The following is a 26,537-nucleotide window of genomic DNA, read 5'->3' on the forward strand; positions in this document are numbered from 1 at the left end:
GATTAGTCGTTTGGGGGTGTTTGGCAAGTCAAATAATGAGGTGGTGAGATATATGATGGGATTAGAAAGAAGGAAAGAAGGATGAAATACAAATTACAAGCTACTTAGCCTAGAAAGAATCCACTATATATTTTTGCAGTACGTTTGTAAGAGGATAAAGAAGGGTCGAAAGGGTAAAATCGTAAGTCAATTTGGGGTAAAGTAAAGTGTCAAGTCATTTTTGGAATGTCGTATTCAATATGTCTTGTCTTACTATGAATTACGCATTGACGACTAAGTCAAATTAGAAACATCAACGTACCTCATGTTGAGTTTAGAATGAAAGTGAAGATTGATCTTCAATACATAGACACATGACTAACTGCCTACCACCCCAATTCATCGTTTCCTACCGCAGTGATAGTTCATGTTGATGTCACCATGAATGATGTGTGGATACACAAAGAGTAGACTAAATATTCACAAAACATGCGGCAGAATGCAAACTAAAAGAGTTGAATGAAAGATTGATCGATTATCGATTTAACCTTTTAACAACTTAGTGTTCTCGGTTATCACTATTTCCCGTATCCTATCCTAACTTACGACTGCGGTCAAAGCCGAGATCACGCCTAGATCCCATTAGAGTATACCTCATCTGCGAAGAAGAAGAATAAGAACAGCTTTAAAGCATTGCGTTTACATTAATGCTGAATTGGATGAGATCATCCCCAGTAAGAGCGTCGCAAATCGGGTCTCACTATTCAAATGATATCATAGGCTTTGCATGACGCTTCATAAAGCCGAAATTTTGCTTCACATGTAAATGGTGTCATAGTTTCTACATGTCTGTTTTTATTTTCCGCTGCCCAAGATGCAACGCTCGTTACAAATGCCTTTTAAGACACACATAGCAACCATCGGTTCTACTTCTACCTCCTCCCTCCCTCCTCTTCGCTCTCCGCTCACGCCCAATAAACAACTCCCCTCCCGAGCCCTCATCTACTATCGTCTAAGACCCGCCTGTACCCGTGAGCCCTCCTGCCCGCTTCGCTACCCGTCCGTGAGTTCATTTTTGGTTCCTCCACGGCTGAGAGTAGGGGTTTATTCTTGCCGCAAGGCTAATAACCGTTCAAAACCTTCTTGGCCTTCAACGCGCATAGTATCCCACTCATCTAGACTCTCAGCCCCGATTCGTTTTACATAGAAGTCGATCGAAGGTTGGTTCCACTATACTGACGATCAGCTTTGTCTTCTGAACAAAATGGCGCGCTACGTAGATGAACGGACCTTCAGTACTCTCCATTCTACCCGCTTACATCCTCTTTCTTGAGCGATATGACCAAGTTCACCAAATAATCTCTTTCCAAGACCGTGAGCTCGATATTCAGGTTTCACGTAAAGATCTTCGAGCTATATCCGATACCAAGCAGTGAGTTTTGTGCGACCTCAAAATCGGTATTTTGAGATGGAGCTTACGTATAAGCCTGGTGCACCGAGCCATGTTGAGAATGTGAAGAAATACTAAACAAACCGCGAGATAATCTCAGTATCAACTCGGAACATTGCAAATGAACGGAGTCGGACAAACCAAAGCAAGTCCAACGGCAATACCTTTGTTTCCATTTTCACCCTCTGTTCGAGCTATCAAGCATTCCGCATAGCCTTTTTCGAAAATGTTTTCGATCATCTACAAGTTCCAATAGATTAGAAATTAACGCCCCAAGTGTATGAGATGTCTAGCTGATAACTCACCATCTCAGGTGTAGCTTTGACTGCATCAGGTTCTTTCTCGTATACTGCCTATGACAATCGGATCAATACAGTCGCATCCTACTCAACCACCCAAACTTGGAGCAATGACTCACAAGCTCGACGATAAGACCTAATAATTCAGGCTAAAATGACGAATGATGTTATGTCAGCTTCATCAAATGGAAACTCAGATAGCCGGATTATAGTATTCCGTTTTAACCAGTCTTGTCAAGAATCTAGTAGGTTCAGAGTAGGAGATGATACGTACGACATCTTCTTTGGTAGCTCGGGTGATTTTTATCGACATTTTTCAAGATCTGTTTTCTGAATGTTTCGGACAGTTTTATAATTATTGGTTTTTGAGTAGTTATAAAAGAGGAACAACAAAGGGATTTGAATGATTCCTTGCTTTTTAAAGTGGTTGACCTCCACTTGGGATCATTAGATTATAAAATGGGATATATATATAAAATGTTTAAGATATCGGATGCCTGTCTTTACCGGTTTTAACTGAGTTACCAGTCTTTTATAAGTATAAGATACCTACATGTATAAGTGACTTGCTACAACCATTCTGTATATTGATACATCCAAGTAGTAACTCCTAGATCTAATCTTACAAGATGTCTACAAGAAATGAGAATCCATGGCAAAAGCGAATTCGAAGATTATTCTTTTTTGTAGGAACAGCTTCAACAGTATGGTTTGTATCATCTTATATTCTTGAGCGATTAAAGGAAACAAGATTGAAAGCTATAAAAGAGAAAAAGCAAAAGAATCTGTAAGCATCCTTAATTGTTATTCATATAAGACCATTGATTCTATAAGTGAGAAATCGTTAATCACTTAATGCTTTATAGGATGAAAAATCATTTCACCTCTTTAATATCTACAATCTCATTCACACTTTACGCTTTATTACCTACTATCCAACCTCAATTGTTTGAAACTTATAATACAGAAGAAATTTCACAAGCATTACAAGGTTTGAGTTCTTCAAGTATCACCAATACTGAGTCGCTGTCCGAATCTACAAGTAGCTTGGACCCTTCAATTACTACTGGGAATTCATTAATGTTCTCTGAAAATCCAATTAAAGATCAACCCATATCATCGAGCCATTCAGAAGCATCGCCTACTCATACAGAAGACGCTGGCACTCAGCCAGGGATAGCCAGTTCTGTGACTGAGTCTTGGGCTTCAGAATTTGAAAGAAGAGAAAATGGTTCAGAGCCAGAAATCGAAACTGAAGATGAAGGAAGGTTAGGCAGTTCAATTGGTCAAATAGATACCGAAGACGCTGTGAGTATATATCTCTCTCTATTAAATCCCTATTTCCTGAGATTACGGTTGATCTGGATATCATCGAAGCTGATAAAGTATGTTCACCAGATGTCGTCTGTAGTTTCTCAATCAATCTCACTACCTCCAACAGACACTTCTTCTCCTTCTCCACCTTCCGATTTGAGTAATTTACATCCCTCACCACCTAGATCAAACTCTGAGAGCGAAACAAGAGCGAATAAATGGATTGGCAAGAGTAAAAAGGAATTATGGAAAGAATTGAAATTACAAACTTTAACAAGAACAATTACTACAATTTACCTTTTACCTATGCTTTACCTCTTAACTGCATCTCAATTATCCATTTTGGCAAGATCAAAATATCTAAAAGACGTTAAAGAGTCTATTCAACCAATTGCTCAAACGTCGAATTATCCTGAAGAGGAGCCGATATCGGCTCCTCGTATTCCCAGTGATACAGAGAGACAAAAGAAGAAAGGATGGTTTTCATTATCATCATATTCGATTGAATCTATGGGATTAAGTGAATATGCAGGATCAGCTTCATCTATTATACCTAATCCAATGTCAATTTTACCATCATCTTTAACAGGTTACTTCCCATCTATTATTTCTCCTTATAAACCTCTTCAAGTTGATAATGTAAGGCAAAGTGAAGAGATATTAGCAATTAGAAAAAGGGAAGAAGAAGAAATTAAAGAGGAAGCTGAAAGATTATTCTTAACTTATAGTTGGTGGTTTCTTAATAAAGGTTGGAAAAGTGTTGCTGAAAGAGTAGAAGAAAGCGTTGAAAAGATTTTCGCAAAGTAAGTGAAATTATTTAGTTTTAAACGATTTCAAATTTGGCTAATCTAAAATCTTGGTATGTGTTTTAGTATGCCATTGAAAAAGGAATTAAGCGTTGAAGATTGGGAGATGAAATTGAAAGAAGTAAGAGCGGAAATTGAAATGGAATTATCCGCAAATTCAACTATCGAATTGTATGAGTGAGTTGAATTTATATCTTATCAAAAATATTTTACATATAATTGCAAATTTGTTTTCAAAGAGGATTTTAATATGATATCAAAATTTAGTGTGATGATCAAATATAGCTAAATGTTAACTTTTTTTTCTTAATGGAAACAGCTTCACTTCGCATATTTTACCAATTACATCATCTTCTTCACATGATATAGAAATTCCTTATCCTAAATCCCCATCTGATCATTCAAATTATTTACAAGAATTATATGATCAATCAAAAGAACAAATTAAATCTTCAGATGGAAGATATTTAATTGAAAAAGGAATTTCAACTTTAATGGGTAATTTAATAAAATCATTAAAAATTGATTTATATAATTGTAATGAAAATGATTCAAATGTAATTGAAAAAAGATTAGTTGATTGTTTACCTGTAATTAATCTTTGGGGAAAAGGTATTTGGCAAGGTATTCCTGATTCTGGAATAGAAGTGAGTAGTTTTTTTTGGTCTAAAATCTTAAAGGTCACATGAAAATGAAAATAATCATGCTGATATATATATTAAAAATAGTCTTTAATAAATATACAGGAATTTGAAAGTTTTTCAGCTTTAATATTTGGTGATTGGGCACCTAGATTATAATTTTCATCTTATTATATGATTATACAGGTGTTAATTTTTTTTTCGATTTTTCAGTAAGTCTATTGTATGAATAAATGATGCAATTGTTTTGAATCTTTCTCAGTTTGATTTTAACTTTAACCATTCAGCATTGATTAAATGTACACAAATCAAGACAAATTTTGTTTCCGAACTAAAATGCATATGTATTTACATGATAGTATTATCTAATCAATATCAAATTGAATTTATTCAGCATCACCAGCAGGGATATTGACTTCGGGCTGATTAAGATGGAAATATCAAAATTAGCATAATGCATAATAATCCTTTGAGAATTACTCGAAAAAGGTGTTGTATTACCCCGGAAAAAAAAAAATCAACGCTACTCACGTTGTAGAAAAGAGTTTGCATACCCCATGGGAAAGGTTTAACTCTGAAATTCATGTATGAATATACAGGTCTTTCAGGAGCTTCACCACCATTTTCGTGTCTAAATTCACGATAAGAAAAAATTATGAGTCAGTTCCAATTTTGATTCAAACTTTTCATAACACTACTCCAATTTGTTTTCGTGAATTATTCTACTACTCCTATCGAATTGTACATTGTATTTGACTTTGTATCCAATTACTCCGCTAATACCACTATCTGGTCAAAGACGAGACATGACTCTTGGACTGTAGCGTCGTTTCCCTTTTACCAGTCGTTATTCGTTCCGTCCGTACACTCAATCACCTCCCCATCAAAGATGTTCAATGCAGTTGAACTGCAAACTTCGGAGTACTTTCTCCTTATCTCATTTGATCCTCTATTACTATCCGAGATCCACATCCGAGTTCTCCCATACTTTAAAGAAGAAAAAAACACTCACTTCATGTGTTCAAGGTGTTCGTGATGAGCAGATTCAAGTTTGTATGTCCAAGCTGCACCTAAGAGAATTCCAGGAATACAAACGTAAAAAGAAATCTTTCTCCAGAGGTCGGTGGTTTCTACAAAAAAAGATCAACATCAAGTATCAGCATCATCCCTCAGGAATCTAATTGATCCTTATATTTCAATGATATTTATAAAATTTACCAGCAGCATGTTGTCTAACAGCATTTCTTTTAGCTATAAATTCATTCTCTCCTGCAGATGGAGCTGCAGAAGCGAAATTTCGTACAGCTGGTCTAACTGATCTAGCAACTTGTCGTAACATTCTGATAAAGAGTTGATTGAGTGGTGAGTGAATTTATTTGTTTAATCTGAAAATGAATTGATAGATCGTATATTAATATTCGTATTGATGAATGAGGAGTGGGGTTTACGTGAAAGGACGAATCAGGTTAAAGATGCTTCACACGCAACGATTTGCTCCGACAAAAAGTTAGGCGCTTCAATTATCCCTAAGATGAATTAACTTGAATAGGCATGCATGTATGGATGACCCCGCTTTTTGCCACGTATTCGAAAACGTCAGATCTAGCTAGTTTAATTGTGTCGCGTTGAATTCAATTTCAATGACTTTAGCAAAAGCTGATATATTGTTCAAATACTCTTACAACCTTGATTATACACAAAGTACAAAAGGAACAACGAGGCGTCTGTCAGTCATCTCTCGATTCTCTTGAATCTACTCTTCCGAACACTCGTTTTCGGTTCATCTTGTCGACAAGTGACACCGATAAACCCTCCCCAAAATGGCACCGGGTATATCGTATGATGAATCTGGTTCTTTAGCGAGTTATTTCGGAGTTACATTCTTAGCTATCATATTGATACCATGGACTCTGAGCTCAACTAAATCAGAGAAGAAGAGTGAGTAATTGTTCTCCTCCTTGAACACAAGTAACACTGTAGAAAAGATAGTCTATAGCTCAATGATCGATGCTGATACCCTGGATGCGTAGAGTTACTTAAACCCCTTTGCCCATGTCCACAATGCACTTCTTCACCTCGCCGAGTGCATTCAATCAAATCAACAAAACGAAAACGAAAATTTCTCAAAAAGACTATACCACTAGTTATAGGATGGACAATTTTCGCGTATTTATGTTACTCACTATCTCAAGCTCCTAGATTAGAAGGTGAAACAATATACAATCCATTTGAGATTTTGGGTTTAAGTGATAGTACCAATGAAAAGCAAATCAAAAAGCATTATAAGAAACTGAGTTTGCAATAGTGAGTTGTTTCCACTTTGTATGAATAAGAAGGACAGGCTGTATATATTGGGCTTTGAGGTGGTGTTAGTTGGATATGCCGGAAAAGAGGAATTGGGGATCGAGCTTATCTTGAAAATACGGCCTGAAGGACTCCTTTGTCCTTTTTCCGGAATACTGGTTGGAAATCCTGAGTAGTGGACCAATGCTGATACAATAATCACACTAGCCACCCGGATAAGATTAAATTAGCGGAGAACCAAACTAAGGAGGATGCCGAACAGAAGTTTGTGGAACTCACTAAAGCCTATAAATCTCTTACGGACGAAGTGACACGAGAAAATCTGGCGAAATACGGTAATCCAGATGGACCTCAACAACGTGAAGATAAAATCGCTATTCCACAATGGGTAGTAGAGGGTAAAAATTCGATTTGGGTATTGGGTGCTTACGGATTGGTACTTGGTGGTGGTATACCTTGGGCCGTTGGTAGATGGTGGTTCGCTCAAAGAAAACTTACTCGAGATGGTATATTGAACCCTACTGCCGAATTGTTTTTCCATCAACTTAGAGACGATACGGATTTCTTCTCCTTGATCTCTCTTTTAGCTTCTGCTTTAGAATTTGGTGCTGTTTTAGGATTCAAAAAGAGGGGAAGTAAAAAAGCAAGAAAGGAAAGGCAATCTAAAATTGATGAATTGGAAAAAGTTATTGAAGCTAGAAAAGCTGAGATTGGATTAGAAGAAAATGCATTGATGAGAAGGGAGAATAGGATTAACGTCACTACTGCTGTTGCCAAGAGAGCTAGAGCTTTGTTATGGGCCCACTTATTAAGAATCGATCTTAATGATCACCAACTTGAATCTGGTATGTTCTAATAACACACAACCACAACTCATGAGAATCGCGAGGCTAAGATGCTGCTTTTGTGTGTTATCAGAGAAACTAGCTGTACTTCGAGTTACACCACCTCTGCTCAGCGCGTTACTCAACATATCCCTCGCACACAACTGGCTTACAACTTCCTTACTTGTCATCAAACTTCAACCTGCACTCGTACAAGCTTTACCGACGGATCTTTCTCCTTTAGCTCAATTACCTGATGTTACTCCAGAACAAGGACAAGAGTTGCAGATTATTAACAAAGCCGAAGGTCTCAGGTGGCTGGAGAAATGGATCAAAACGGAGAAGAAGAGTGTGAGTGAGCAAGCTGTCAATGTCGCCAAATACTGGCCCAGATTGGAAATTATCGATGCCGAATTCAAGGGTGAGTAAATATCTAATCCAAATACCCCTACTTGAGGCTGACCTTTGTGCGATCCGACCAGTCGGTGATGAGACTCTTGTAACACCAAGTTCGATCGTCGAGCTCACATACAAAGCTCGATACGTCTACCCCACGACTCCATTATCACTCTTATCAAAACCCAAATCGCTCTTACCTAATGGTCAACTCAAGGAAGAAGTAGCTGATTCAGTTGCCGATGTTGAAGATTCAGTGACTCAAGTGGCAGAGGAAAAAGAGAAGCCTGCGGTCGATGATATCAAGGAGAAAATCGTGGAAAAAGTCGAGGAGGTCACAAAGGAAATTGGCGAGAAGAAAGCCCTTGAAGTTCCTCCTAATGGATTTGCACACGCTCCTTATTGGCCACAAGTAAGATCTTATTCTTCAGAGTCGATCTTTGTGAATCAATTGCTAATCAATGAAAGCAGCTACGCAAACCACACTTCTATGTATTGTTAGGTGACTCGAAACTTGATAAAGTCATTGTACCACCTGTCAAAATCACAGATATCCCTCTTCCTAAACCGGATGGATCACCGACAGAACCCAAAGAATTCACATTACAGTTCCAAGCACCACCTCAAGCAAATTTATACTCGTTTGTAGCTCATTGGAGGAGTGATACTTTCTTAGGATCCGATGTGCAAGTCCCTATAATGGTGAGTTGCTTTCGTCGATTTTCGACAAGCTTTGCTGATGCTGCTTAATCGTGGGATTTTTTAGTTGAAAGTGGAAGACATACCACAAGAAGAAGAAATAGAAGATGACGACGATGATGATATTTCTGAACCAGAGGAAGATACTTTGGCGGGACAAATGGCAATGATGAGAGGAGGAAAAGTGAAACCATCTGCAGTTCATGGAACTCCCGACGATGACGATGATTCGGAAGAAGAATATGAGAGTTCAAGTGATGAAGAGACGCCAGCGAAGAACAAGAGAGTTAGAGCGTATAATGAAGATAGTGATACTGATAGTGATTAAGAGTCAGTCAGATATGAATGCATATGAAAATACTGTATATCTGTAAATGAGATCATAAAACACTCTCTCATTTTGTAGTAGACGGTGATGACCGCTTCGGACGTGTACCGGATCAATTGATCCATTCGATGAATTTCGAAAGTTAAGATAACTTCAAGTTAGTTAACTTGATGAAAGTATACAGCTCAACTTTCATTCATCATCAAGTATAGTAGATAATCTTAAATACTTGTCAACGGACTTTGACAATCTATCCAAGTTGTCTTTTGTCGTTTTCGCGTTGGCAATGAGGAATACAGCTCTTCAAAATGCGCTAAGGATTAATATCGGATCTAGTTCAAGCTCAAGTCCTGTCCCTATACCATTTTGGTCATTATGCAAATTTACTAAAAGATGTGAGAATCCCTTCCTTATTTGATCAAAATATCAAAAAAGCTTAATAATCGATTTGGCTATCTGTCGTTTTTAGCTACTTCGCAACAAACACGTCAATATTCCATATTCAATTCACCTCATCCTTCAAAACCACCTCCATATGGACAACCTCATCCTTCATCTCATTCTCATTTAATTAAAAATCATGAAATAACACCTGGTATACCGGCTGAAGAATATGAATTGAGAAGAAAGAATTTGATGGAAAGTTTAGAAGAAGGTTCAAAAGTTATATGTATGGGTGGAACTGTAAAATTAATGTCACAAAGTGAGTTATATAAAATGAAAATTGTAATTTATTTTTTGACATGATACTAATCAATCTCATCTATCTCATGATATTACAGGTATATTGTAAGCTATATTCCATCGAATAGTAAATGATGAGATGAAGGACTATGCTGATTAGTATGAAAATGTCAATAGTTATCGATTCAGACAAGGTATGTTGGAAACTATATAACCATGTTACCTGTTCTTTTACAAAAATCAACATCGATATCACTATAGCTAAATCTGCTGCTATCGTACTTATAGCAACCGACTTCTACTACCTAACAGGATTCAACGAACCAGATGCTACTCTAATCTTAGGTGAGTATCATATTCTCAGTCGGGCTATGTATTATAGTGCACCACAAAAGAGGAGCCTTAAGGCGATTGAATTACGCTCATTCATCTCATATACAACAGAATCCGCTCCTTCAACGCCTCGTGGATACAAATACACATTATTCGTACCTCCCAAAGACGCTCATGACGCATTATGGGAGGGTGAAAGAGCTGGAGTAGAAGGCGCAATATCTATATTTGGAGCTGATGAGGTGAGTCCTTTATTCCGACTGAACAAATTGTAATACACATATATAACTTAATCTGGCTGCTTGAATTAACAGGCTTACCCAAATACGTCTCTTTCGACTCATTTACCTGACATTCTGAATTCTTCTCATGGTGAAACAATCTACGCTTCTCTTCCACCTAAACCATCTCCTTCGATATCTTCTCAACCATTTCAACCACCTTCTTCGCGGCGTCGCTCATCTTTACTCAAATTATTTTCCTCATCATCTTCATCATCATCATCCATTGGAGCGGATATCAATTCAAACGATCCACCTCATTTGATGATTGCAGCTGCATTATCATCAGAATATGCTAAACCTTTAGAGAGACCTATTCAGCAATTACGAATGACTAAATCCCGATTAGAATTGGAACAAATGAAAAGAGCAGCTGAAATAAGTTCGATCGCTCATACTAAAGTCATGCGAGCTGCGAGGGCAGGTGGTAAAGAGCGAGATTTAGAAGCTACATTTGAATATGAGTGTTCGATCAGAGGAGCGGAAAGACAGGCTTATGTACCTGTTGTGGCTAGTGGGTAAGTCGAACCCGTGTCGAAAGCTCGTTCTGGCAAAATCAAGCTTAGATTATTTTCTCACATCAGGGCAAACGCTCTTGTAATTCATTATACAAGGAATGATTGCGTACTTGGTCCGAATGACGTAAGTCCGCGAACTTCCTGTATAATTGTTAACTAAACAAATGTTCATTTGGTCACTGACTCTTTCGGCTTTTTCGTTCTTACAGCTAGTCCTCATAGACGCTGGATGCGAATATAACATGTATTGCTCCGATATAACGAGGACATTTCCTGTATCGGGGATATTCTCAGAACCACAAAGAGATTTATACACGGCTGTATTGAATGCTCAAAAAGAATGTGTGAGACGATGTACAGTAGAAGGAGCAGTAACATTAAGTGAATTGCATAGAGCTAGTCAGTCTACTTCTTTCAAGTAATCTTCTAAAGTGACTGAGTTAATGATAATCTTTAATGTTTTTTTGTAGGTTGCGGACTTTTACTTGAAGAATTACGACAAATAGGTTTTAAATTGACAGTTGGAGATGTGGAAAGGACTTTGGTAAGCTTTTTTCTCTTTCAGATGGAACAATCATAAAAAGCATAACGACTGGACTAAACATCTTAAATTATAGTATCCTCATTTCTTATCTCATCACCTAGGTTCAGATTTACACGATTGTCCAACAAGAGATCGAAATGCAACGTAAGTTGTGTTTCTTCAAATTAGACTTTATCAAATTTGTTGATTCATCTTTTCTGACGGTTTCTAATAGCTTGGTTGAAGGTAACGTAATTTCAATTGAACCAGGAGTTTACGTACCATACGATCATAAATTTCCAAAAGCTTTTCATGGTCTTGGAATTCGTATAGAGGTAAATTTGATTTCACTTGATTCACCTCAAATATTTTAACACCTCATATAAGGAAGAGCCTCTTGACAGAATTGAACTGCTATTCGATTTTATATTTTCTTGCTCGTCTTACGATCGACAAGGGTGGTTGCTGATCCACGCGCGGAATAGGATGAAGTAGCGTTCACGAAAGATGGACCATTAGTTCTATCAGCTACTGCTCCTAAGGAGGTCAAAGATGTGGAAGGAGCATGTCAGGGTTTATTAGATTAGAGGTCGGATTTCGGCTTCAGGTTTTTCCGAATTATCTCAACTTCATACTGCTTTGTATGCATATACCGCATCTCAATGAATAATGAGATACGAACGACACATGAGTCAGGTACTTGAAGTGTATTAAAGATCATCTGAATTAGTATCAAATTGAAGAAACAACTGCTTCGTTATGAGTATCATATGCCCGGATATACACTTGAAGAAGAATACAAGGATATCAGATCAATGTAGTGTCCACTGTACCGAAAATATAAATACAATAAATCCTAAGATCAAAATCATATACAATTGAACAACCTGAAATAAAAATAAAAGTTTTACTAATCAATAGATATTCTTCTTTCAGTCATAATCATCTCTTGACTTTTTTCCGAAATTTCATTACTTTTTGATTTCCAAATTCCAATAACAGAAGAAATAGTTCCAGGTCTAGCCAGTACTAAATTTGATTTTCAATTGTTAGTTACATCGTAAACTTCAGCTAAGCTTTTTGAAATTTTTTTTATTATATAAAAAAAAGAGGGGAAAAAAAACGAAAAAAAACTTACAAGCTTGTTTTAAACCTTTATTAAAATTTAACCAAACCATTATTCCCCAAATTATACAAGCTAATAAACTTATTAAACTTAATGCATCAAAAGTAGTTAATGATTTTGATAAAGTTCTATAAGTAGTTGAAGATTGTTGCCAAATTCTAATTAATTTATAAATGAAATATGCCATTCCTGCTAAAATTCCAACCATGAATGCAGCCTATCAACAATCCAAAATATTAGTCTCAACAGAAATTGATAAGGTCAAAATAAAAGATCGACCTTACCATCATATATCTATTCTCATATTTGGCTGCAAATCTACCGATGACTAAAAAGACGAGTAATAAAGGAAATGCAATCCATGTTATGATATATTCGGTATCATCAGGATTGAGTACTATGAAATTGCAATTTAGCATGACTGTAATAGTATTCAATCGAATACTGATCGACTTACCAAGCCAAATAAACTGATTGTTTTATCAAGTCAAAAGGTCAATTACCGCAACTTGCTAATTCGATGCGGAACAACTCACTTGTATACCGAATCCTGCACAGAAAAACGCTGAAAAGTAGCATATACATTCGAATACTTGCATTTTGGTGTAATATTCTCTGATCATCAGATCTGCTCCTAAGAATCGATATCGCTGCCAGCTAAAAAGCGTGTCTTGTCAGCGCAGCTTCCACATACAATTTCTTTGTGAGAGCCAGACGAATGGCTGCAGAAGGTGAAGATGAAGTGAATTGTCACCAGAGAGAACCTCCGGACCGGTCAAGCTCACCCAAATTCCCTTTGTAAAAAATAACATAATCCTGTCAACATTAAGCAGCTCACACCGACTATAGCGATAATTAACGCCGTCAAGACGTTTAAAGGTATAGTCATGAGAGTTGTTCCTTTTTCTTCGTCCCCCGTAAGCTCTTGTGCTAAATTATCACCTAAGATCTTTCTTAATTCGTATATCTGAATGATAGCATATCCCAAAAATGCGAAATTGAACGCTGTGACAGACATAACTTGAATCGTATTTTTTGTTCGAATAGCTATTATAGTCAAAACTATTTGCCATAGACTGCACTCGAAGATCCGTCTATTAGCTTGATATCATTAAATCGTGCTGGAAGTTAACGTACTGTGCTAAACCAAATATAATCAAGTAGATTGGTAATCTTCGTCTATTTTCCCATTCTAAATCTGTTGATGATGTCGATTCTACTTCTTGTCGAAATCGATACAGGATATTACCCTACATAAGCATGATTAGTCAAGTGTAACGTGGGAGATATGAAGGTCGTGAAGCTCACCTCAATGGCTAGATTAATGATTGTTTCAAACAAAATAATACCCAGTAAAAGTTTTGTCAATCTCGTCGACGGGATCATCTGAAGCCATTCGATCAGTACTTCATCCTCTGAGAGATCCTACATCGGACCTACCTTCTGCCAGACATTTTGATTCCTGGTAGTGCCCATCCTGTTCAACCCTGTCGCAGGCGTCTTCGGTTCATCGAATCCTCCCATGTGGTGGTGTTTCTCACTAATATCACTTATTGTTGATCTTCTATCTCCCGCGATATCCCTTTCCTCGTCCATGCTTATACCATGACTTAGCTCTGAGGTTGCAGGCCCATTCAGGGCGTGTGTGGAGGAGTAGGAGTGCGCTGGAGAAAGTGTAGGCATTGTAGGAGATGTGGGTGGGAAGAGGTAAGTTGTCGTTGGTGTTGGTGGCTGACCCCATTTGTCAGTGTTTGACCATAAGATCCAGTTGAACGACTTACATAGTCGTGCAGTTTCAGCTCAATAGAACTGGAAGGAACTCCGTCTGTAGGCTGTCGTTGAGCTTTGGGTCGATAAGCCGTTACTGGCGGCGACAAAGAGCGTTGAGTCCCAGATGAATTCGCGTACCCCCCTTGCAGTTCTCCTTTTGAAGGTGCTAAATCTGTATATGCTGCTCTGGCTATAGCCGCTGAGCTACTTTCTGCTGGTTGATCTTCGCGCTCATACGTGTAATCTGCTAACGTGAAGCGATTGTTATCCGTGTACGACATTGTCGAAGGATGCGGATTTCCAAGATCTTGCGCTTGACGCGACGATGTCAAGGGCTGATCTAGTGTAAGGATTGGTGTCGTTTAAGGTTTAGTGAAGGATTCTGTATAGGATCAGTGTTGTTGTCGAGTGAGCAACGAAGGAATGCTTGATCTGTAGTAATGAGTGTGCACTGTTGTCCAGCAACCGTTTGTGTATGATTATTTGATGAATGCTGTGCAAAAAGAAGCGAATGTAAAGAATTTAAATGTAGTTCGGGAATGAGCGTGTTGAATCTCGTAATTTTAGAGATTGTCCATTATAAGGCTAATATTATATGGTAAAGAGCTATACGATTGATATAATAGGAAGATTGCCATATGCAGATCATAGATTTAGTTGATTTAGAGGTATTTCGTAGTGGTTTGAAGGCACATTAAGGTGACTAAGGGTAAAATAATAAGGACAAAAAGGATGATCGCTTGCGGACGAATTCTGCGTAACAAGCTAAAATATATAGCCAATTTGAATTTATAGTTGATTGATCAGTCCTTTCATGTTATGACCTCTTTGTGTACACAGTGTATACATTTTCAGCTATACATATACAGCACGCACAGATCACTATTAATATACAACATGATTGGATTACACCTCAGCCTCACAAGAAACACAACTATCTAATAGTAGTATAGCCCGAACCCTTTTTGTCAGCTACTTCATCTATTTTCTTATCGGCTGCATTTTGAGCAGGAACTTGACCAAGTTTTGACATATCCATTGTATGCGTCTTGGGATCGCCTTTGAACCCCACGTAAAACATACTCGACCGTAAGGAAGTTTCCGCTTCGGACTATGAGAACAAATATGCAATGTCACCCTTTGCACGGGGTCAATAAAGCTTCCGAAGGGGCAACACGTACGAAGTAGAGGGTCACACTAAAGACATTTGCTAATTTTTGAACTTTCAATCCCCATTCTTCTATTTCTCTTCTACCATCAGGTAATCTCCTCGTACCATTCGGCGGAGATGAAATATCGATATCCATGATAGGTGTCATTGATTCCAAATCCGAAAAATCAGGACAATTAGGTATATTTGCAAATAGACGTATTCTTCCTGGTCGATGTGGATGGCCGGGTGCAGGTGGATGTAAGAGTAATGTTCGAAGTCGTAAAGATGATATGAATGGAATATGAAGTATCAACTAGTTCTATGATATTAGCTTTTGATGAATGGATAGATTGGCCACTTTGACTCACATCGTCATCCACACCAGATTCTACATATGACTCCTCATCCAGCCTGTCGTCCCATGTCTTGATCACCTTAGGCGCTGAGCTGACGTCCTCCAGATTGAGTCCCGTCACACTGCTCGTTGCGTTAGCCATGAATCAAAGTTCTACTTGTGAAAGCGCTTACTTGTCTTTATCGATTTGACCCCATAAATTCGTATTACTGCCTTCTCCAGCTGTCACTCTTTCTAATACCTCGGTAGTAACATTGTTCGTCAAGTCATCAGCCGTCAGGTCATCTGCACAGCTCATGTTGTATATGCGATGATCGAGGATGATAGAACAGTGGAAAAATCATGTATGAACATGAATGTATATACTAAATAAGAAGGCCTGTGGTCATGGTATGATGATAAAGGTGGAGGGAGTGAAGCGGTGATCACCGTTGTAAACAATTCCGACCGAAGAGATTTGATCATATTTTTGAATTTCTTAGCCGGTAACTTCAACTTTATAGCTCACCTTTTCGTGAATGATTCGACGTATTTATACATATATCAGCATTGTATTCCAGAGAGGCGCCGAAGCAATCATGGGAAACGTAGACAAGGTACGCTTCTGAGCTCTTAACTTGCCTGGGGTTTACTAGCTAAACATTTGAATGAACCAAAATCAGGGCAAAGCACCTACTGTTCCAAGTAGCAATTGGGCTAAACTTCAAAAGGTGAGTCCACAGTCTGTATACGGATTGCTCCAGATAGCTAACGACGTAATTAGATCTTACCGCCAGTTGCCGTTAAAGATAAGGAGAAGTCAAGTAAACAAAAGAAGAGTGAAGCTAGACGAGCTTTCATCAATAATGATAAAGCGAAACAAACGAAATCCAATGGTTTGGCTTTAGGAGGTGTATCAAGGTATATTGGTCAGACTGATTTTGGACGAAATGGACAATCTTCTTCGCAGTAGGTGTTCTCTCATGGTATCGATAACGTGATAACGATAGGCTGACATACAAGGTTTTGTTCAGCGAACCGATTGCTGGACCGTCAAAAGTCACTGTACCATCTCCCTCAAATGCCAAAGAAGATGTTCTCCTTTTGCCCGCTCCCGCGGATGCACCTTTTTCGGCGTTGGTTGATGAGCTAAGAATAATGGTATCTGGCAGAACAGTGCTAAATGAAGCGAAGAAAGCGTGAGTCCTTCTTCGTCATGCTGGTACTTCCCTTCATAAGGCTAATCTTGATTTCATTCCTATTCAGACCCGGAAATTAGTGAGCAACGACTCACAAGACAGACTATCGTTGATGTGGGGCGCTGACAAGTCCACAGTATAGCGCTTGATTGTGAGATGGTCGGAACAGGCCCAAATGGATCCGAATCAGCCTTAGCTCGAGTCTCAATAGTAAATTACCATGGCCATATACTGCTGGACACGTTCGTCCAACCCAGAGAAAAGGTAACAGATTGGAGGACTTGGATATCCGGAGTCAGAGAAAGCGATATGCTTGGTGCACCAAGCTTTGAGGAAGTCCAGAAACAGGTAGCAGAGCTATGTGAGGGTAGGATCGTTGTTGGTCATGCGGTTGATAACGATTTGAAGGTGAGACAAACATCTGCCCTGCTTCAGCTTCAATAGGAACTGACCCAGTGGCCTTATTCCATTCTTGCAGATATTACTCCTGAGTCATCCTAGTCCGCTTATAAGAGATACTCAGCGATGTAAGATGTTAAGAGAAAAGGCAAAAACCAAACATCCGGGGTTGAAGAAGTTATCGGAAATAGAATTAGGCATAAGGATTCAACAGGGATCCCATAGTTCCGTGAGCTTATTAGTATCTGCCTCTTCATAAGAAGGCACCGCGCTGATAGTCCGCATTTTACTTAGGTGACGGACGCAAGGGCAACGATGGGATTATACAGACTACATAAAACAGAATGGGAGAAACAGCTTCATCATACTACCGAAGCATATCGAGCTAAAGTAGGAAAGAAAGTTGATAACTCCACTGCGAATGGGAAGAGGAAGAGAGAGGAAGAAGATGATGATGAGGATCTGGAAGAAGAAGCTCAAGGTCAGAGCGGAAAGAAGGGAAAGAAGGCTACTCAACAACAATTCCCGGGTGGAGGTAGAAAAGGGATAAGTAGTGGATTAGGTTTGGTAATTAGGAAGAACGGTAAAAGGGTTGAAAGCGGTGGCGGACATCGAGAGGAAAGGAGAAGTGGTCATGGTTCGTCAGGTACCAGTAGTGGAAATTGGTGGGAATCAGTCGATGATTGATGTTTCTACCCCGAAATGTTTCCTGCATCACAGAAGACGCGCATTGTAGCGTGATCTTATTTTCACTAAGTCATGTACAGTACATATGATACCATGAAAACATGTTGTTACAACAATCTCACGTTTATACGTTCTACGGAATCTCTTTACCGCCATCCAGATAATCCCCTCCTAAGACCTGTGGCTTACGATTCCCGATATCATTGCCACCCATCGATAGTGTCTTACTCTTATTTCGTCTGTCTAATCTTCTCGCCTGACTAGGTCTGGTCCCATTAATACCCAGAGATACTGATTCAGACCTTTGAATACGCTGTCCGGGTGTTCCTACCGTATTTACCTCTTTACCTACAACTCTTGATTGAGATTCTAATTCCCTAATTTCACCCATTTCTTCTTCCTCGACCCCTGATTCCGATCCAGATGCTGATTGACTATATGACATGTATTCTTCATCTTCATCCACTTCCTTGGCAGGAGAAAGATTAAACCTTACTCCTCTAGCTGTTCGGCTACCTCTGGATGATTTACTTGAACTTGATCTATCAAGTGATGGTGAAGTACCTAAGGAAGTCGAAGCTAGCGTTATGGCTCTCTTGCGTGAGCTACGAGCAGGAGACGCGATGAATGGCTTAGGAGATTTGGATGTCAATGAAGTAGAAGAAGATCGTCCTCGTGGCGATTGGCGTGGTTCTGGTAATTTTGGACTTTTTGAGGCTGTGGGAGTTGTGGTTGTTTGGGAATCACGTGTTTTCATTCTGGAAGATTTGGGAGATTTGAGTTTGATTGATAAGTCTAAATCATTGTTCTTGTCTTTGAGGCTAAGTTTTTCCTCATCATCGCTTGATTGAGGATGTTTAACTCTTTTTGATCCGGCTCTGAATGGTGGTCTAGGTCCTTTAGCATCAATTGATCCCATTTCAATTTTAACTTGCTGGTCATCCTTATTCTTCGCCTCATCTCCTTTTTCTTTCTCAACTTCATACGCAATTTCACTTCCTTCCGAATGGTAGTTTGGCTTAGTTGATTCCCTCAAAGAAGTTTGTCTAGAAGGTGGAAATGGAAATCTAGGACCCATTTCCCTAGTAGCACTTGCGAAAGAACTAGTGGATTGTCTTTGTTGTTGATCTTTCTTGCGTGATTTCTTCATCAAATCTTCTAGAGGTATAGTAGATATATCATTAACAGTTGGTTCAGGAGATTTCAATTTCGGTCCAAAAGTCATTGTTGAAAGAGTCGGTTTTCTCGTTAATGAATTAGCAAGTTCAGGAGATTCTAACAAGTTGTGCTTTCCATCTTTCTTAACCATAGGCACATTTGTAGTATTTCCCCTTAATAGTCCATTAGTGGTATCTGGGTCATCTGCTCTATTTCTTGCTGAGCTTGAGGTTGAGTCAAATAGGTGTTTAGGAACTTCCACAGTTGCTGCTCGTTGTTTACTTAAACTTCTCGGAGGCAATTCATGTCTTTTCTGTACTTTCATCGTTTGATTCTCTTGCCCTGTTGCAATTGGCTTACTATGATCTCTGTTGACTGGGTCAGAGATTTGAGCAGCTTCATTGATAAATTCGATCTTTCTTCCATCTTTAGTACGTTCAATAAAACCAGTTGGCACTTGTCTAGAAGGATCGATCAGACCACCACCAGAAAAGGTAGGATATCCGCCTTTACTGATATCTTTAAAATTATCTTTCGGTTTAAGTCCAGGAGCAGATGCGGATGGAAAAGGTTTTCGACCTTGATGATCGTTATTGCTGTTATATTTAGAGTGGATAGGTAAACTTTCGGAATGAATTGAGATTTCATCGAATTCTTCTTCATTATCTGACTCTAATCCTATTAATTTCGAATTTGATATTGGTAAATCCCTTTGCCTTTGAATTTCTGGATCATTCTCTTTGATACTTTTAGGATATAATACAGGATCGTAACATCTAGGTGGTGAATAGAAATAGAGTATACGAACTGATTTGTTAAAATATAATGGTGCCGGAGGATATTTGGGTAATTTACGACCTAGATACAGAAGGATAGCACCAATACTCAGATTGATCAAGCCGGTCACTAGTAAAGCCCAAAAAGGCAAAAGTACGGTAGATTTTGCACTGAAAGATCGAGATATTAGCTAGGCGTGCTTGATCAGTTGTCATGACGAGTCCTTGTTTACCTACTATACTCGTAAATTCTCCACAGCGACTCTGCCATACCATAGCAGAAAGTTAGAAAACAGTCGACTGCATCGGTTTCGGAAGGCAACTCACATCGTCTGTACTAGTCCTAACCATACCGGTGTACTTTGAGGCCCTAACCATGGTACCCACTCATGCAGAAGCATGTCAGGCCAGCCAAGCTGTCCAGCTGTCAACAATGAGATAGTCAAGACTGATTTCTTAACATGAGCTCAAAACCATGCGAGACACAGACTCAAGGTCAAATCTAGTGACCTACCAATTATCAGCCTCGATATGATCATGAATCTGTAAATGATCCTTTATGAGCACGAGATAGCTACATTCAAATCATTCCTTGCTCACGTTACACCTCCGGCATGTCTGGGAATAGACGACAAACCGTGATTAGCTTGCCCCACTTCTTCTGCATTCTGTTCATCTCTCTTGAACTTATTTGCCTCTGGAGTATTGCTTTTAAAGGGTGTCTCGATCGGAGCGGATGCAGTCATCTCGGTGGTCTTTCCTGCTGAGCTTGAGGAGGGTTTGACACTTGTTGAAGCATATGGATTACTTGATGTGAAAGAGCTAGTCGAAAGCTTAGAACCAGTAAGATTGGTGATTGTATTATCACTTGACGGCGCTTTTGAATATTCTGACATATCACTATATTATCCGTGAATCTTGTCAATCTTCGAAAAAAAACATGAGGTTGCAATGGAAAAAGCAAACTTACTCTCCTATAGCTATGAATTGAACTGCTAAAGCCCAACATAGAATGACCAAAGCAGTCAGACGAAATATGTTGAACCCAATCCATGTTAATGTTGGACCGGCCATGATCAATAATTAAGCGAAATCACTGAACCTATTTATTTTCGTCGATATAGTAGTCGACCGATGTTTTTATGATCACTTTGTTCAACCTATGTCAAACGATTATTCAGGGCAAGCATGAAGTTTCAGTCAGTTCTTGTTTTTGTTAACTTCATCGCGATACCTTCAGCGTGATGATTGTGGAGCGATATTGACATAGCCATCAATCAGTGATCATTCATATGAAAGGTGGTTAACGGTATCCTTTATGATTAATTGACAAGGATTTCCGAATAAAGGAGTCGTCCATCAATCGTGTCCATCTCGTTTGAACTCTTCATTTGTCCCCATAACAGTCCTAGCGGGACAGGTTCGGAAGCAGTAGGACAGGACCTGCTGGAGAAGTGGACATTGACTGAGTCTCACAATCAAGCGATTCCTGAACGATGATTGACCGTGAACCCCTTTCCGGCTCAAATGAATGAACGGCAATGTTCAAGAGGGGTATTGAATTCTTGTAAGAGTTGCCATTTCAAAGAAAAGTCTGGATTAGTACGTGAGGGTATGACTTGGGATACGAGGGAAATCGAAAACTTATGCATGGAAGCAAAGATATGATTGAAGTATAAGAAGACATTTACGGTGTGGAGGCAACAACCCTGGCCGGGGCCAGGTAGGGCGACGAAGCCGGGGTATCAGCCGATCGGTGCCGTTACAGATGAATGATATCATTCGCCGCGATGTATTTGTGTTTGATTTTGAGCTTCTATACTGATGTCGTTGAATCGCAAACGTATATAAAGTTAGATAAGTAATGAATACATAATCCGCCATGTCTCCATTTGTTTACCGCACAATCCACAAGTGACGCCTGCCTGAATACCTCCTGTGAATAGTAATGGTCGACGCTGAATCTTTCAAAGGATGGGCGGGAGTAGATGAGAAAGCATGTGAAGGCAAGCTAGAGTTTCAAAGCTTCGAAGTAAAGCCTTGGGATGAGGATGACGTAGATGGTATGAATCTTCATCTTCTCCCTTCCCTTGCGTGATTGAAGCCCAAATTGCGTCTTACCTGTATATAATGATTAGTCAAAATTCTCTACTGCGGTATTTGTGGATCAGATGCTTCAGCCTTATCAGGCGAGTGGGGTCCAGTCAAAGATAGCGTTCCACAAATTTGTGGTCATGAAATTGTAGGGGAAGTTATTAGAGTAGGTGAGAAGATCGAAAATGGAATCAAGCTTGGTCAACTGGTTGGTATTGGTGCTCAATCGGATTCTTGCCGAGAATGCGGTGATTGCAAAGCCCGTACGTCATTGTTCACCTTGATTCCATACATCAGGAGGTATACATCATAATCGCTAATACTTCATATGTATAATTTATAGATAATGAGAACTTCTGCCCTAAACAAACTATAACTTTCAATCAGACCTTCAATAGAGGTAATGGGAAAGGTTCAATTTCTAGAGGAGGTTTTGCCAAATACTGGAGAGGTCCTTCTCGCTTTGCGATTCCAATTCCCGATGGGATCGACCCAGCTGTTGCGGCTCCCCTACTTTGTGGGGGTGTTACAGTCTATACTCCTCTTGAACGATACGGTGCAGGTACCAAGGCTAAAAATGTTGGAATCATTGGTGTTGGAGGTTTAGGTCACATGGCTATTTTACTCGCAAATGCTATGGGAGCCAATGTTACTGCTATCTCTAGGAGTGACTCGAAGCAAAAAGATGCTGAGAAACTTGGCGCCCGGGCTTACATCGCAACTGGCGATGATGTCCAAGCGGCATTGAAACCACATGCGAGAAGTTTGGACTTGATTATCTGTACAAGTAGTAGGTCTTTTAAACTTGAGTTGTGCAGGCGAAACTGACATGTGAGTATACGCTGAATCGTGAATTTGTAGATCCTCCTAAGTTTCCTGTAGCCGATTACATGTCGCTTATTCGACCAGAAGGTACTTTCTGCTTCGTTGGTATAGCACCTGAGCCTTTGGAAGTGCCGACTTTCCCCCTGATCACTGGTATATTCTGTTCCGTTTGCTACCCTTGTATTTTGCGTTGACATAAATGACGATAGGTACGATCGCTATTGCCGGATCATACATTGGATCCCCCGATACAATCGCTCGTCTATTCAAATTTGTTTCTGAGAAGAAAGTGGAACCATGGATCCAAAAATGGGATATGGACGATATTAATAAAGCTATGCCTGCTTTCCAAAGAGGTGATCCTAAATATCGATTTGTTCTGGTGAATACAGATAATGGTGGTAAGGTTTAAAGCGCTTTTGGTTGTGGAGTACCTCTGTATGTAGCGTTCACATATCCCATATAACGCACATGTATTTAGCGCAGAGCATGCAGTGTTCTTGCAGTTCTTAGTCTTTGTCCGGAATGAGTCAGATCATATCAGCTGCACGTATAGCATTGAATTAAGCTGTATCCTCTATATGCTTAGCAATAATCAAATTAACTTAGTAAAGCCTTTTAGGAATCCATTCGGGCACATGTTTCATGGAAAGGAATCTGCACTGCTAACGCTCGTGATTGTTGGTAGTGCCATTGCTGTTAGACTAATGACATATAATCGCAAAGTAGTGACCCTCAGAATGTATGACCTGATACTGGTATGGTATTTACGTAAGATCAAGCACTCCCTGCTTTCTTACAATCATCTAAGTAGCCGTCACGAGATCCGCATTCTAATTTACTGATGCACTTAGGTGTACAACCTTAGAGCTTCAGGCAGAAGCGGTCCTGCGGGCACAAGGAATCAAACGCGCAAGCCATAACACACAAAGTAACCATTTTAATGGTAGGGTCATCTGCCAAGCGAGTATTAAGAAGATTCAGGGTAGAATTATATGCCCACGAGTTCCAGAGGACACAGCTTGTTGGAAACAAAAAAACGGTGACAGGTTTATCGGTGTCAAGTGACGCACGGACCGGGCACGGAATTAGGCCGCCCGGGTTTCAAGCAAAGGTGAGGCCGCGTTCCTCGCACCTCATGCATGTTTCTCATATGACGAGAGTCGTATCCGTAACTTCGTTTTATGGAATGTATCACTTTGTGTTAACCCATACTCTCTTTTTTGGGAGTCGCACCAACGCTCATCCAATTGCACATCACCAGTCAATCCGTATCTTCACACTTTGCCCACTTGATACATACTTCTTCTATTTGAAATGTTTCGATTTGACTAAATGTCTCCTTTTGATAACGTTTCTTTTGAAAGAGTTGCCAGTAACGGCTCATCAAATAATACGAGTCATTCAAGTATAGCATCAGAGCGCATTGTAGTCGAAACCCCCTCATCATCCACTTCCACTTTCAAGGCAAGCGGTGCATCTCACACTATGCCCCTTTACTCTGCTATGCTTGCCAAAGATCATCCAGCTACAACATCACCATCAACCATGAATTCTTCATCTACTCCCCGATTTCATCCATATCAACCTCACTCACAATCACAATCACAATCACAATCACAATCACAATCACAATCACAATCACAATCACATCAACAGCAGCAACAGTCACGTATACAGCCAAAGATTGAGCCTACTCCTACAATCCATCAATCATCTGGAACAGAGCATAATGATGCACATAAATGTACCGGTAGTTGCAGAAGAATTGCGACAGCAGAAGAAAGACGTCAATGTGGATTCATCGGTAAACCAGTATCATCATACATCGCTAAATCGACATATGGAACTGAGACTCCAAGCAAAATACGAGCTATGGATTCTATGAAGACTCGATTTCAAAACGATCAAGTAAGACCAGGTGCAACGTGGTATCAGTAAGTCCCTCTCTCATATGTGGGGGGAAAATGAACGCAAATTAAAAAAGGTTGTCCTTCCACGACGCTTTTCCTGAAACCTCGTATGCTTGGGGTATAAATCATAAGAAAACATGACCCTGATATCTAACTTTTGGCGTTGTTCACAGTCATAACGATTACTGCGATGGTTACCCTTGTCGGGCCGATGTGTTATATTGCCCTTTCATCAATCGATGTTTCTATAAAGAAAGATGCGTCAAGCATTATGCTATGCGTTCAAGAGAACGTTGCGTACCATACAACGATGGAATATCACCTGATTCAAACGCATCGTCGACTTCGACGTCTAATTTGTCGACTCAGACAAAGCACCGGGTTATGCCGCCTACCGGTAATAACACGTCAAATGCCGTTATCACCCCACAAAAACGGTCCGAAACGGATGACGTTCGACAAGGACAAGGCTTATCTCGATCACAATATGACCGCCAAGATCACATGCCGATGAATTCGTTCAAGAAGTTTAGGACCGATGTTTCGCCTCCTACATCTCGGGAAAGGGAAAATCTCATTCGACCCCAGCATGCAAACGAGGATACTAGAAACGATACGACCATTCCTAAGGAGATCAACGATGCTAATTCTAATAAGACTACTATACGAATCAACTTTTGGCGTAAAGATAAAGATGAAACGCCCGCTGCCCCAGCTATATCCGAAATTCCACCAGAAAAAACCTTACTGACCCCTTCGACAGGTTTCGATGGTTTGTTGTCTCCTAGAGAAGAAGGAGAACCTGAATTGACGGATGGACTGAGCAGCGTCACATCGCTTACCCCAACATATGACGATGTAGATTATGATGAAGACGGCGATGAAGAAGAAACAGCTGCTATGTGGAAAGGCATGTATACCCAAACAAAAGGGGAATTAGATGCTACGACTGTTCACCTTTTACAAGTTCAAGATGATTTAGCTGTTGAAAGGGAGAAGAGATTAGAAGCTGAAAGAAATAGGAAAGGTTTAGAGCGTAGGGCGTTAGCGTTCAAGAAAGAACTTGATGAGACAAACAGAGTAAAGAAAGAGCAGCTCGACGAAAAGTCCAGATTAAATCAAATCAGTTCGGATTTGAATCGAGCTCACGAGGAGATGCGTCGATTGAGAGAAGAGGTAGAAAATGTAAGAATGGAGAAGGTTCGAAACGAGCATAGACATGAGGAAGAGTTGAAAGAACTAAGAGATTTCAGAAATAATATAAGAAGCGTTCTTGATACGAAATTCAAATAGTAAAGCTATTTGGTCTGTTGTGAGCATACGAAATGTGAGTGTGATTATGGCAAATTCATAAAGCATACAACGTGCTTATCGGCTATTTCCACAGTCAAAAGCTTCACTGCTCAGTCGTTTACAGAATTAATGTATATACATGACAAGTAAATTCATCAGCAATCAGTAAAATAGCAACACGTTGTACATGAAAAGAGTAAAGATAAGACGCAAAGTCGATTGTATGCAAGTCACTTATGTCATGTACTGTACTATAAAGGGTCGCATTCGGCCTAGATACACAACCTTCTGCGCACTGTTCGCACTGTCCACCTAACCATGCGCTCAGGTACCATCAAATCCAATCAACTCTTCTCAGATTGTACAGGAAGGGGAAACGTGTACAGTCAAGACGCGTTGAGCAAAAACTTTCTTCATCTTTTTCTTTCTTT

At 39.6% G+C, this 26,537-nt stretch overlaps 11 protein-coding genes across 11 annotated transcripts; 6 read left to right on the top strand and 5 right to left on the bottom strand.

Annotated features, from left to right (window-relative positions):
• Positions 1-1,083: 1,083 nt before the first annotated feature.
• On the bottom strand, positions 1,084-2,041 carry I206_102407 (uncharacterized protein; the record flags this gene model as incomplete). The annotated part of the gene is made up of 7 exons (XM_019154514.1): positions 1,084-1,209; positions 1,270-1,392; positions 1,459-1,503; positions 1,571-1,669; positions 1,735-1,782; positions 1,848-1,877; positions 2,003-2,041. The coding sequence occupies 7 exons, from the start codon at positions 2,039-2,041 to the stop codon at positions 1,084-1,086; spliced, it is 510 nt and encodes a 169-aa protein (XP_019011917.1).
• A 316-nt stretch (positions 2,042-2,357) lies between these two features.
• I206_102408 (uncharacterized protein) lies at positions 2,358-4,648 on the top strand (the record flags this gene model as incomplete). Its single annotated transcript, XM_019154515.1, has 6 exons — positions 2,358-2,515; positions 2,595-3,036; positions 3,127-3,845; positions 3,915-4,025; positions 4,168-4,495; positions 4,577-4,648. The coding sequence occupies 6 exons, from the start codon at positions 2,358-2,360 to the stop codon at positions 4,646-4,648; spliced, it is 1,830 nt and encodes a 609-aa protein (XP_019011918.1).
• A 227-nt stretch (positions 4,649-4,875) lies between these two features.
• On the bottom strand, positions 4,876-5,828 carry I206_102409 (uncharacterized protein; the record flags this gene model as incomplete). The annotated part of the gene is made up of 4 exons (XM_019154516.1): positions 4,876-4,911; positions 5,021-5,120; positions 5,502-5,619; positions 5,708-5,828. 4 exons carry the CDS (start codon positions 5,826-5,828, stop codon positions 4,876-4,878), a joined length of 375 nt encoding a protein of 124 aa, XP_019011919.1.
• Positions 5,829-6,309: 481 nt separating this feature from the next.
• Positions 6,310-9,040, top strand: I206_102410 (uncharacterized protein; the record flags this gene model as incomplete). The annotated part of the gene is made up of 7 exons (XM_070202556.1): positions 6,310-6,427; positions 6,520-6,793; positions 7,001-7,638; positions 7,712-8,038; positions 8,100-8,425; positions 8,485-8,715; positions 8,780-9,040. 7 exons carry the CDS (start codon positions 6,310-6,312, stop codon positions 9,038-9,040), a joined length of 2,175 nt encoding a protein of 724 aa, XP_070058657.1.
• A 286-nt stretch (positions 9,041-9,326) lies between these two features.
• On the top strand, positions 9,327-11,966 carry I206_102411 (uncharacterized protein; the record flags this gene model as incomplete). Its single annotated transcript, XM_070202557.1, has 13 exons — positions 9,327-9,435; positions 9,510-9,743; positions 9,823-9,829; positions 9,902-9,918; positions 10,013-10,069; positions 10,169-10,299; positions 10,372-10,856; positions 10,923-10,980; positions 11,066-11,255; positions 11,327-11,400; positions 11,474-11,544; positions 11,615-11,714; positions 11,865-11,966. 13 exons carry the CDS (start codon positions 9,327-9,329, stop codon positions 11,964-11,966), a joined length of 1,635 nt encoding a protein of 544 aa, XP_070058658.1.
• Positions 11,967-12,289: 323 nt separating this feature from the next.
• On the bottom strand, positions 12,290-14,556 carry I206_102412 (uncharacterized protein; the record flags this gene model as incomplete). Its single annotated transcript, XM_019154519.1, has 10 exons — positions 12,290-12,408; positions 12,518-12,722; positions 12,790-12,902; positions 12,963-12,975; positions 13,042-13,162; positions 13,291-13,581; positions 13,643-13,755; positions 13,814-13,891; positions 13,946-14,236; positions 14,287-14,556. The coding sequence occupies 10 exons, from the start codon at positions 14,554-14,556 to the stop codon at positions 12,290-12,292; spliced, it is 1,614 nt and encodes a 537-aa protein (XP_019011922.1).
• Positions 14,557-15,209: 653 nt separating this feature from the next.
• I206_102413 (uncharacterized protein) lies at positions 15,210-16,081 on the bottom strand (the record flags this gene model as incomplete). Its single annotated transcript, XM_019154520.1, has 4 exons — positions 15,210-15,386; positions 15,457-15,741; positions 15,797-15,905; positions 15,957-16,081. 4 exons carry the CDS (start codon positions 16,079-16,081, stop codon positions 15,210-15,212), a joined length of 696 nt encoding a protein of 231 aa, XP_019011923.1.
• A 280-nt stretch (positions 16,082-16,361) lies between these two features.
• Positions 16,362-18,047, top strand: I206_102414 (uncharacterized protein; the record flags this gene model as incomplete). The annotated part of the gene is made up of 8 exons (XM_019154521.1): positions 16,362-16,379; positions 16,446-16,493; positions 16,547-16,731; positions 16,797-16,961; positions 17,029-17,040; positions 17,099-17,369; positions 17,440-17,589; positions 17,655-18,047. The coding sequence occupies 8 exons, from the start codon at positions 16,362-16,364 to the stop codon at positions 18,045-18,047; spliced, it is 1,242 nt and encodes a 413-aa protein (XP_019011924.1).
• Positions 18,048-18,180: 133 nt separating this feature from the next.
• I206_102415 (uncharacterized protein) lies at positions 18,181-21,055 on the bottom strand (the record flags this gene model as incomplete). Its single annotated transcript, XM_019154522.1, has 6 exons — positions 18,181-20,152; positions 20,219-20,245; positions 20,309-20,429; positions 20,496-20,524; positions 20,582-20,881; positions 20,952-21,055. The coding sequence occupies 6 exons, from the start codon at positions 21,053-21,055 to the stop codon at positions 18,181-18,183; spliced, it is 2,553 nt and encodes an 850-aa protein (XP_019011925.1).
• Positions 21,056-21,929: 874 nt separating this feature from the next.
• Positions 21,930-23,312, top strand: I206_102416 (uncharacterized protein; the record flags this gene model as incomplete). Its single annotated transcript, XM_019154523.1, has 5 exons — positions 21,930-22,044; positions 22,120-22,338; positions 22,419-22,865; positions 22,937-23,053; positions 23,110-23,312. 5 exons carry the CDS (start codon positions 21,930-21,932, stop codon positions 23,310-23,312), a joined length of 1,101 nt encoding a protein of 366 aa, XP_019011926.1.
• Positions 23,313-24,235: 923 nt separating this feature from the next.
• On the top strand, positions 24,236-26,106 carry I206_102417 (uncharacterized protein; the record flags this gene model as incomplete). Its single annotated transcript, XM_019154524.1, has 2 exons — positions 24,236-24,837; positions 24,987-26,106. The coding sequence occupies 2 exons, from the start codon at positions 24,236-24,238 to the stop codon at positions 26,104-26,106; spliced, it is 1,722 nt and encodes a 573-aa protein (XP_019011927.1).
• Between the last annotated feature and the right edge of the window lie 431 nt (positions 26,107-26,537).

The sequence above is a fragment of the Kwoniella pini genome, chromosome 3, assembly GCF_000512605.2.
Source record: "Kwoniella pini CBS 10737 chromosome 3, complete sequence".
Lineage (NCBI taxonomy): Eukaryota > Fungi > Basidiomycota > Tremellomycetes > Tremellales > Cryptococcaceae > Kwoniella > Kwoniella pini.